The 12,838-nt window shown below is 30.5% G+C and overlaps 1 protein-coding gene across 1 annotated transcript; it reads right to left on the bottom strand.

Moving 5' to 3' along the window:
• Positions 1 to 40: 40 nt before the first annotated feature.
• LOC123194671 (protein DETOXIFICATION 53-like) lies at positions 41 to 1,756 on the bottom strand. Its single transcript, XM_044608007.1, has one exon. It carries the CDS (start codon positions 1,742 to 1,744, stop codon positions 311 to 313), a length of 1,434 nt encoding a protein of 477 aa, XP_044463942.1. The 5' UTR covers positions 1,745 to 1,756; the 3' UTR covers positions 41 to 310.
• Between the last annotated feature and the right edge of the window lie 11,082 nt (positions 1,757 to 12,838).

Below are 12,838 nucleotides of genomic sequence, written 5' to 3' on the forward strand. Positions count from 1 at the left end.
AAGTACATTCTCTCTATATTCCAAGAAATTTGATGCCATATTCAGTCACTTTCTGGAGTAAAATTGTACTAATATCTCAATATTTATAATGCTTATGGTTAAAAAAATTACAAATTCCATGAGAAAGATAGGCAATTGACAACTAAATGCCAATTGGCACAAGCTGAAAGAATTTTGATGGCTCTGTTTTCCTTTGTAATTGTCAAGAACATCAAATCAATGGTGAGTTTCTTGTCAGAGGGGAAGTTTTATACTTTAATATGTTTGGGAGGTCAAATCAGATCAATCACGGAGACTGGCTAGCTGGTGGTTATTGTTCATTGATAATTAAGCCACTCTCTAAATCATCATTCCTATCTTCTGCAGCCATGGTGAGCTCTGCAGCCCTCTTCGCCTGGTGCCTCCAGTCGGTTCGAATCAGCGTGTACATCATCATGCAGAGACACGACATTTGCGCAGCCATCAGGCCAAACCAGAGGCCCTTGAACCCAACTTTGAATTTGAACGTAGTAAGCACAGCAACCGGCAAGCCCACCACGTAAAATGAGCATAAATTTATGCGTGCGCCATCTTTGGGACGGGCCGTCCCTGTTAGGACTCCACAGGCCGATGTTTGCGGAGAGTTGCCGATTTCACATAATCCCAAGATGGGAAGTGTAGCAGAGATTAAGTGAAGAACCTGTGGCTCGTTTGTGAATAATTTTCCCCAGAAAGATTTCATTGCAGTCATGAAAATAAAGGCTGAAAGTCCAAAACCAAACGCCATGCTAATGCCGATTATCGCTGTCCATTGGGCACGAGAAGGCTGCCCAGCGCCCAAGGCATGGCCGACTCTTGTTGCTAAGCTACAGTTTATTGCAAAGGGGAAGACGTAGAGAATCCCTGTTGTTTGTATAAGAATTCCCATGGCTGAAACGCTAATCTCTGGATTGCTGAGTAATCCACAAAGAAACAACATAATTTCATACCACCACCACTCCAAGCACACAGAAATGCAACTGGGCACAGCGAGACTTAGCAATGGTCGCCACCCATGAAAGAAAGAGTAAAAGGTAAACCCATGCCAAGGCTTGAGTGCATCTTTTGACACGATGACATAAATTAGCAAGCCCAAATTCATATTAAATGTATTAAAAGCCAGAGCCAGAGCAACACCTTTTACTCCTAATTTCAAATGTATAGCAAACAAGTAGTTGATTGGAAAGTGAAGGACGGCCGCAAAAATGGCTGAAATTGTAAGTGGGCCAGTTCGCCCTTGGGTTCTTAAAAAGGCCCTCATTGGGTGGAGAGTAGCTTGAGCAAGCAATTCTGGAATAGAAAAGAGCATGTAACTGTCAGCAACTTTTGAGATGTCAGGATTTTGTCCTAAACGTAGAAAAATGGGTTCCATGTTTAGCCAAAAGAGTGAGATGAAAATGGAAACAAGCAAGAGGAGAAACAGAGTTTTTTGGTAGATTTGACTGAGAACTGAAAATCTCTTGGCTCCATAGGCTTGCCCACAAATTGGATCCATTCCAATAGCCAGGCCCTTAATGACTGAAACTCCTGTGATATTTGCACACCCAAGTGCCAATGAGCCCCCAGCTAATTCAGCTCTCCCAAGATGACCCAAAAACAGTATAGAAATTGAAGACCTTGAGTTTATAAGCAAGGTTGTCATCACTATGGGGCCTGCAATTTTTCCCAGAGACAGAACCTCTTCTCCCACCTGCATATGGTTGAAATCAATACTTTTGGAGAACATAATAATAAAATTAAGAGCTTTTGGTTTTTTTATATATCAAAGTGCAAAAGAGCATTTTGAACTAATGTTCTAGTATGAAACAGGATCCTAAAATAAAAGTATAAACTTTTCTAAAAGTAACAGGAACAAAATAAACTATCTTAAATAGATTATATGCATCTATGCTTTTAAAGTTAAACTCTTTGTAGGGCAGCTGAAAAGCTAATAAGAAGAAGCATCTCACAGAATAATAAACAATAGAAGAGAAATAGGAGGCTGGCTTTCGTTTAGGTAATTTAAATAGTTTGAATGGTAAAAGTCGAGATACCTAACACCCATTTGGTGGCCATTTAACTCTATTAAAGGTTCCTCCTATAAATAATAGGGCCCTGGCTATGAATAATTCGTACCCTAATATGCCTAAAGGTTATTTTTAGAAGCCAAATGAAACTAAAAATAAAAAACAGTAAGATCCACGATGTACGTACAATTTTGAATAAAAACAAAGTGCCTACTAAAAGAATATCTCCAAAGATTGATTCTTCTGCTCACTTTCACTTCAATTAGTGCATTCCACTGGTCATCATCTTCACTCTTGAAAGTCAAAACAAAACCATTTTGCTTTCTCAATACAAGACAATAATCTCACTCTGTGCAGAGTGTTCTGCCTATAGTGGAATCCACTACCTACCTGAATACCCGGCTATTCTTCATACGGGCAAACATCTTGTTCAATTTTTCAACCGGATAATATTCGTGTATTAACATTAAGTTTAATCACACGATAACACGCCAACATCTGTATATACTCTTTGTTTTATGCACGATTTTTATTGGAAGGACACAAAGAAATTCTACTATAAGTAAAAGCTCAGAATATCAGCTACAACGGCAATCTTTTTTACTATCTACAACTCTCTTTTCTTCCTCCACTCTGAATGATCACATCCCAGTACAAAATTTTCAGAATCCATTCGAAAAACAAGCAGCAAAAAGAGAAAGAGGAAAGAAAGCTATTACACTGAAATCTTTTTCTATTCTTCGATCTTCTATTTTGCTTCAGCTTAAAGTTAACCTTTTTATTTCATTAATAATGAGACATGTGGTTGCCATAAGTACATGTTTTTATGAATGCCACTGATGGAATTAAGTCAAAAGCACTTGTTTGGAAAGAAAATTATTACCATTTTTTTTGCATAAACTCATTTTAGACATGTGAAGAATGAACTGTAAAGCTTTAAACTTCCTTTTTTATTATTAACAAACAACAAGCAAGCAAGCAAGAAAGAGAGCCTTGCCTCGTGCAACGGCAGTCCACGGAGGCCATTCACCGGAAGATTTCTAAATAACCCCTGCATGAATTTTCTTTCAGGTTTTGCTCTCTTTTCTTCTTCATTGTCATCTTCTTCCTTTGTAATTATCAGTTGATCACTATTCATACTCCCTGGAGATTCAGTTCCACTTCCTGGACACATTTTATACTTCAAATTTGCCAACCAAACACAGGAAACCAAAAAATAATAATAAACCCCAGAAGCAGCAAAGCCAGCAGCCGGTTCCTGAGAAAATTCAGACTAAATAAGCAACTGGGTTGTCAAGAAAACAATCTAAATAACTTATCAGAAATGAAACACACTAAGTGACCAAAGTACCTTATGAATTACAGAGCCAATGAACGAAGTAGCTGGTGTGAAATTGGTGGACTTAAATCCTGCGGAATGGCATTGGAAGTTTTGTTATGAAGAGAAGATGAAAGAGCAGAGAAAAAAAGTGCATTGGGACATGGAAACAATGGGAACAAAAAAGCTTGAACTTGCATATCCCTAGGCCTTCATCTAATATATATACACTTCTCTACTACTACATATTTTTTCCTGGCCCTGGGCCAATTATTATTGGTGGGTGAGAATGTAAATTATTATTTTACAAAATTAAAAATTTCAATCCTACAATGATCACTGTCTCCTCTGAGAATTATAGTTGTCTTATATAGGTTAATAAGCTAAAAATAATTTATAAATTAGGGGACAAATCAAAGTGATTACTGCATACAGAGGACAATTCTACACTGAAATATATAGTTTATAATAAATTTGGCCACTGTCTTAGACGCCACAAATTGTGGATGCCTTGGTTTTCCCCATGTAGTTTTTCCATTATTGTTTTTGATTACATACTTTGTAATAAGTGGTAAGTTGGCTCTTCAAGTGGAGGTTTTGAATTGATATTAGCAGCATTTCAAGAGTGTGTGTGGACCAGAAAGCCAGCAATTGTATGGGGTTACCAAAACACTTTTTTTTTTTTTTTCTATAAAGTCGGTCGAAAGTTAGCTGAGGTTTAAAAATATTAATAACATATTATTAATTATAATAGTGATCCAAATTCTGAAGGGGGGTTTTTTGAATTCAATATGTGATTTCAAAGAGATCTATAGTGGTAATGGGAGAGATAGAGATGTACAGTTGACTTGCAAACATGCAATCTACGAGTAGCGAGAATGTGTGTCACAAATAGAGAGATGTGCTCTCTCATTTAGTTTGTAATTTCCTTCTTTCATAGTGAAATTTTCTTCATTGTTTATCCATAGTTTTATCTGTATTGAATTTTTTAAATAAATCATGTGTTCTTGTTACGAGCATTTTGCATTTCTTTGCTGCTTATTTTTTTTTGGTTTCATAACAACCCGTTGTTCCCTATCATTTATCAAATGCTAAAAGCTTCATGTATGCTTGATACATTAACTTATTATTTATAGGTTTAAGGCATAGGTTTTAGGCTCAACACTTGCTCTTCACACACAGGCACTCAGGCCACCGGATTTGGTTTCCTTTTAGGACTGTCATTTGGCTGCATTTTCATGCCACTGCTCTCCCTGAAGGAATCAAATATCTTCATCCCATTTAATTTAATCCACGTTCTGGCGATTTGGTATACTATCAGTTATACAAGAGTGTCTTGTTTTCAGTGACAGAGATGTCCAGTTGACTTCTCAGCTGGATTTGACTTGTTTCCATTGGTAATTTGTTGCAGAGCTTGGATGATTTTAACTACTAAACATGACTCTAGCTACCTAGCTAGCTCCTATGTCAATTTATAATGTTTAACTGGGTTTCAGCCTTGTCTTATTACATTCTTTTCGATCGATTATATAATATTTTAACTGAACAATATGTTATATATAATATGATGCTTAATGTTTGTTTTACAATAAAGGGAACATTCCTCCAGCCAAGAGCTCAAATAATGTTCGTATAATTTGTCTAATTGAGGTTTTATTTTATTTTTTTCAAATATTTGTAAAAATGAACTTATTTCAAAACCTAAATTGTCAATTTTGAGAAGTGACAAGACACTAATATGTAAGTGGGATTAAATAGTTTTTGTAGGCATAGAGGTAACTTAGCAGTAAAGTGGGATGGCTGTCGTCTACCATATAAGTTATAAAATTCAATACTCTATACATATATGTTTAGGGTTTGCAAAATGCATTATATTATATTAAGTTACTGTCAAATCATGCATTCCACTGGTGATGTATACCTAACTTAAAACAATGAGTACTTGTGAGCAAAAAGAAATATCAAATCGACAGTGAGTGGTTATGGTTTATGTCCCCACATGATATTTGGTGTCTCTGAAAATAAAATTGAAATCGTAAGAACTAGGAAAAGGAACTGAAACATATAAAAGAGTTGAAATCTGACAGGTTTCGAGAAGATGAAGATGAAAAATAAACAGAAAGAATTCATCTCTTTGTTTCCAAGTTGGCTGGCTCTTGCATTGCATTACAGAATAGGCAGAATTAGAATTAATTCTTTGCTTCACGAATTGGGTTGCTCTATAAGATCGTATCTTAGCTGGTGCAACGTACGGGTTTTGCTTTTTTAATTTTTCATGGGATGCAATTGACTAAGCTAACCCATAACTGGAAAAAAGAATATTACTACTTTCACAGATTTCTAACTGAGAGTGAGACTTGATTTTGTTTATTCAGGAACAAATAAAACGGTGGGTGGAGGGAGCATCGAACTTTTTCCAGACTTTTAAGTAAATTAAAATTATATAGAATCATTCGACTGACTGGCTTGCCTTTTCAATGTAGTTAATCTTTTCCCTAATAAAATATTCCAGTTCCTAGTCACAGACTTTATTTCTTTACACCTGGGATTTGTAGCTTTAGGATGCATGTATGCCCCAAGAGCCAGCAGCATTATAATGCTGCTGCTCGCAGTTAAGGGTACTTCTAACAAAAAGGAAAGACTTTGGCACTGCTTAATATATATCTCATTGGCTCTCTTAACTTCAATTATTTGAGGTTTGTTTCCGAACAGAATGATGAATGATGATGCCCGTGTCTCCTTTTCTCCACACAGTCGCCTAAATTAATCTTAATAGAGACAATTAACAAGTTCAAATTATGTTTCACTTCTTTTGGTGCATGCTCTTTGTGACATTTCTAGATATATATATACTTTCACTTAGTAGCCAATAAGAATCTGTTCATGATTATGAACAGATTCCATAGCTCAACTTCAATAAAATTATTAGCAGCATTAGCATTTTGAAGTACAAACAGCAACGTGCAGCCAAACAAAAAATAAGTGGAGTAGGTAAAGCTTTGCTTTCCCTGAAGGGGAAAGCTTTTCCTGTTTAAATTGTTGGTCCCTTTCGAACCCAGAAAACTTTCTTCCTTCAACACACAGTAATAATATTTGTCCATGCCATTTCTATAATTAATTACTTTAACCCTAATTAACAAAGCAAAAGAACCAGAAGGCCGTACTTTAGGTATGCATGCGTGCTATCTATATCTCTCTGCAAGTTTTTATACATTCAATCGGGACCAGGCCCCCGTCTTAAACTGTACGAAAGATGCCCCATTGAACCAACCAAAGTTTCAGCATATGCTCTCAAATGCTATTCACTAACAGGACCTCTCAGTTTTCTGCATTTAAATTGTCTAGTTTCTTATTAGAGAGCGATGGTTATGGCAAACTTGTACTGCATTTTAACATTATTATGCATGCTTCTTCAGAATCTACACACTTTCTGTAAATTTCTCAGAGTTTTTTTATCTATGTCGTCTCTTGCTTCAACTTGGTCCCTGAACTTGTTCTTTTATATATATATATAGCTTTGAGAGACAAACATGAAATGATGATGATGGCATTAACTTTTTTCTTCTTAAAAGGATGGTAAACATGGTTTTATTATATGTTAATGCAGAGTAAGCATCTATTTTCTCCCATCATTGGCTGCTTCTTCTCTTGCTTATTTTGAGGGTCATGGGAATTTAATTTAATTAATATGCTTAATCCATCATTAACGAATATAAAATAGTATTAATTATCATGCTTAAAAGGGATAGATGGGATGGGATGGGATATATATGGCCCAGAGGTAGCTTTTGAAATGTTCCAAATGCTCTCCACATGCTCACCCTTAACCTTATTTGTTAATTATTTCCAAGGGTGAATTCGAACTGAACAGAGTTTGAACAAGTGTCAACTCTCAAGCTCAAATCACCTAAAATGGTAAATAGTGAACGAGTTTTTAAAGAAAGAGAAAAAGAAAAATCATTAAAGAATAAAAGTTCAAGTAAAGAATCATTAAAAAGTTCTCAAACTCAAGTTAAATTGTCGAGTGAAAACTTTCACTCAAATTTGACTGAATTGAGTTAAACATATATTCAAACCTAAATCGATTCAATTAGAATGTACCCCTAATTAATCGACCACACTAAATAAAAAAAGATTTTGGTCTAATGACTAATCTTATAACTTTTATATTGGGTAAGTTAAAAATTTAATTTTAATATATTTTTAATAAATTTCAGTTCATACCTTCTTGCTTGGGTGCTCGCACCTTTGCACTCAAACTCCTCCGTTAGGCATATTCTTGTGTTAAATTTGATTTGAAGTAAAAGAAATTGGAAGCTCCTCTTAATTAAGTATAATTAATCAATAATGTGAGATTAATTTTGATTTCGCTCTCAAACGACAAAATAAAAAACAAGTTGAAGTTACTGTTCATTCGTAGAATCCCATGAATCTTTATTGTGGAGAGTATGGGGACCAACTAATCCTCCAATGTCTTCCCATTTTCTGATCAAAGTGGGTCTCTAATAAGTTATAATGTTTCAAAACACAATCGTTTTTGTTTCTCTGATTCATCCACTCAGATCATGCCATGTGTCACTTTTCTTCAAAGTCAACCCTAGATGTTGCCTTGTATAGTAACAACAACTTTTCTTGTCAATAATCGGGTAGCAATAACATTTATTTATTGATCCTTCCTGTTTATTGGCAAAAACCCGAAAACAAACACATTTTGCTACCAGCCGGATCCAGCGGGGTTTTGGCTATATGTTTGAATCGAAATGAGCCAAATTTGAGATGAGATCATTCTTATTTACGCTTGAGATGAAACGGACTATAATCCAAATGATTTTCTACTCTTATAACCACTTATCTTCTTCTTCAATTTGCTTTTTTTTGGTTGATTCTTCTTCTTTGTCATCTCATGTGACCTTTCTTCATCTTCTTCAACACTTTTAATAACTTCTTGGATGATTTCATTTTCAGTTCGAGCTTAAATTGGACTTTATAAATTAAAACTGAATTTGGGCCAATCTTTATTTATGATAAATCCAGTTCGGATCTGCTCCCATCAGCCAATAATTATAATTAAATAACTTGATTTAAAACGATAGATGGGCCATTGCTTTGTCCTGGGCAAAGTTTGACCCAATAGTCCAATACTGTAATCAAGAGTGAATTAAATCGCGTAATGCATGTTAAAATTAGGACGTATGAATGATGTCCCAGACTTGAACCCTTATCACTGTTTTGCTAAACTGGACCGATGGGCTAGCAAGCCAAACTGGACCAGGCCAGGCCTGGCAGCTTAGCTTAATTGTCAACGTACGTGCGTGCGTGCGTGCGTGCGTGCGTGTTCGTATTGGTACGCAGGGCCGCCTCTCAATTCTATAAATACGCCGTGCTGAAGATCAAAATCAACATAATGCACGCGAGGTTGACAAAAAGCTACGACTTTGTCACACTACCCCACCTAATTAGATAATTTGCAGAAGCCTTAACAAGTTGAATCTCAAGCTTCAGGATTTCTCTATATATATATAACCGTGACTCTCTGAGAACATTTGAGTGCCAGAAATTACGTAGGAATGAATATGGAATCAGCACAACATTTGTTAAAGAAAGTGTGTTCGCTCCTCTTCCACCGTTGTATTTCTAAGCAGAGCTGTTGCCAGTGGCTGTTGTTGCAGGTGGCTGAGAATGCTAAAAGTACTGTAAAGATCCGACAAGGGCATGTGGGTGTTTACGTAGGCGAAGAAGGTAAGAGATATGAAGTTCCTGTGAAGTATCTGTCGTTTCCACCATTGCAAGAGCTGATGAAGCAGGCGGAGGACGATGAACTTGATTTTAAGATTGATGGCCCGATAAAACTTGCATGCACGCCTGAGATATTTGAATGTCACATATTGAAGCTTGCCAAGAACTTTTAATGGAAGCTCTCAATTTTGAAGAACAAGAGTGCAGCCATTGTTGTAGCTGCAGCTAGCTAACTCTAATGAGCCATTATGGTTGCATATTTGTGTACATTTATAAATTTATATATCCCCACCATTTTAATTGATCATTTTGGTACATATACTCTCATGTCCAACATCAGGTTGTATCTTCAAGAATTTGTACTTGAAATTCAATTTCTACATGGCAACCATGAGTATTATCAGGTACTATAAATAAAATGAGGGAAATTGAAAATTTTAGCACTTTTTTATTCCGTGTATACAAAATTGCCATCTATCCTAAAGCTTTCACAAATATACCACAACAGTACTCACCTTCCCCAAAATACCTCTCTTCAATCTTTCATGCATAAATTCTCTCTCCTCTTCTCTGCAACTTTTGTTTCTCTTCTTCCTCTTCTTCCAAAGTTATAAAGAAATCACTCTCTCTTCTCCCTCATCTTCAAAAACAAAAACAGGAAGGAAACAACCAAATTCTTCAAATTAAGAATTCTTCAAAGTAAGGATTTAAAAAAAAAAAGGGAAAAAAAAGAGCAACCTACAAGATAAAAAATGACCATCGAAGAAATGACCATGTAAGATGATCATGTAATAGTATTTAACTGGAAAAAGAAAAAAAAATTGATATTTAAGGATTTAAGTGAAACAAAAAAAACTAGACATTTAACTTAAAAAAAAAAAAAAGGTTGACGTGAAAGTTGCTGTGTAACGCCAACCTTTAATATATGTATATAATATTAAATAATATTATTATATTAATATAATATATTATATACTATAATATTATAATATATTATAATTTATATAATTAAATTATAATATTTTATAATATAATATTACATATATAATATAAAATATATTATATATAATATATATAATTATTACAGGGGTTGGCGGCATCGCCAACCCCTGGTAATATATATTATATATATAATAATATTATTATATTAAAATATTATAATTATATATTAATATAATATTATTATATTAATATAATATATAAAATATTATAATTTATATAATTAATTTTTAATATTATTATAATATTTTATAATATAATATCATATAATATATAAAATATATTATATTATATATAATATTATATGTTCTATAATTATATATTATTATAATATATTACATATTTTATATAATTATAAATATTATATTATAATATAATTTTATATTTTATAAAATATATGTAAAAGCAGTCTGGGTTGGCGATAAGGGAAATTGGCCTGTAGCATTAATGTAGGGTGGGCCCACCTTTTATAAAGCAAAACATGATTTATATATATATATAATTATATTATATATTAATATATGATATATTATATTATATTTTAATTAGAATATTATAATTATATTATATAATTATATATTATAATATATTATATACTATAATATTATCATATAATAATATATTAATATAATATATAATATATTAATATAATATATAATATATTAATATAATATATAATATATTATAATTTAAATAATATTATTATAATATAATATTACATATATAATATAATATATATAAAATATATTATATATAATTATTACCAGGGGTTGGCGGCATCGCCAACCCTTGGCGCCAAGGGTTGATGATGTCGCCAACCCCTGGTTATATATATTATATATTATATAAATATAATATTATATTATAATATAATTTTATATTTTATAAAATATATGTAAAAGGAGTCTGGGTTGGCGATAAGGAGAAATTGGCCTGTAGCATTAATGTAGGGTGGGCCCACCCTTTATAAAGCAAATCATGATTTTTATATATGTATAATTATTTAATTATATATATATATATATATATAAAATTATATTATATATTTATATTAATATATGATATATTATATTATATTTTAATTAGAATATTATAATTATATATTATTATAATTATTATTTTATTATAATAGTATATTAATATTAAAATATATTATTATAATATTAAAGATATTCTAGTATTAATAATTATATATTATAATATATAATATTATATATATTAATATAATATTAATATATTTTTTTCCAGTATTAATAATTATATATTATAATAAATAATATTATATTATATATAATATTATTATTTTTATATATTATATTATAATAAATAATATATTATATTATAATAAATAATATATTATATTATTAATATATATATATATATATATTAATATTATATATAATATTATATATTATATATATAATATATAATATATAATTGCCAAAGGTTGGCGGCATCGCCAACCCTTGGCGCCAAGGGTTGGCGACCCCGCCAACCTTTGGCAGTATTAATATATATTATTAATATATATATATATATATATATATATATATATATATATATATATATATATATATATATATATATATTTATAATATTATAATATATAACATATTATAATATTATAATATATAACATATTATAATATAAAATATTATATATATAAATATAATATTATATATAATAAAATAATATATTATATATTATAATATAAAATATTATATTATATATATTATTAATATATATAATTATATATTATAATATTATATATATATATTATATTAATTATATAATATAATATAATTATATTATAATATAATATAATTATATTATATTATAATATAATGGGTTGGTGCCTGGTGACGCCAACCTTTTGCCTGTAAAAAAGTATTATGGGTTGGTGTCCTATTTTAATTTATAATTATGGGTTGGCGAAAATTATAAAACGCCAACCCATGCCAACCATTTTTAATTTTTTTTTTCCAGTTTTCTTTTTAATTAAATACCCAATCTACCGATAAGATTTCCAGTTTTCTTTTTCCAGTTTTCTGAAATCTGAAATTTACCGAATAAGATTTGTCAATCAGTGTTATTCTTCAATTTTTTTTTTCTGACAACCTTTTTAACTTTTTTTTCAGAAAACCTTTTTAATAATATATATAATATAATATTTTATATTATAATATGTTATATATTATAATATTATAATATATATATATATATATATATATATATATATATATATATATATATATATATTTTAATAATATATATTAATACCGCCAAGGGTTGGCGATGCCGCCAACCTTTGGCAATTATATATTATATATTATATATATAATATATTAATACCGCCAAGGGTTGGCGATGCCGCCAACCTTTGGCAATTATATATTATATATATAATATATAATATTATATATAATATTAATATATATATATATATATATATATTAATAATATAATATATTATTTATTATAATATAATATATAAAAATAATAATATTATATATAATATAATATTATTTATTATAATATATAATTATTAATACTGGCAAAAAAATATATTAATATAATATTATATATATTATATTAATATATATAATATTATATATTATAATATATAATTATTAATACTTGAATATCTTTAATATTATAATAATATATTTTAATATTAATATACTATTATAATAAAATAATAATTATAATAATATAAATAATATATAATTATAATATTCTAATTAAAATATAATATAATATA

This window comes from Mangifera indica, chromosome 1 (assembly GCF_011075055.1).
Source record: "Mangifera indica cultivar Alphonso chromosome 1, CATAS_Mindica_2.1, whole genome shotgun sequence".
NCBI lineage: Eukaryota > Viridiplantae > Streptophyta > Magnoliopsida > Sapindales > Anacardiaceae > Mangifera > Mangifera indica.

What these genes read in the sequence shown, in the direction of transcription:
- LOC123194671 (XM_044608007.1), bottom strand. Translation starts at nt 1,744, where the DNA reads ATGTTCTCCAAAAGTATTGATTTCAACCATATGCAGGTGGGAGAAGAG.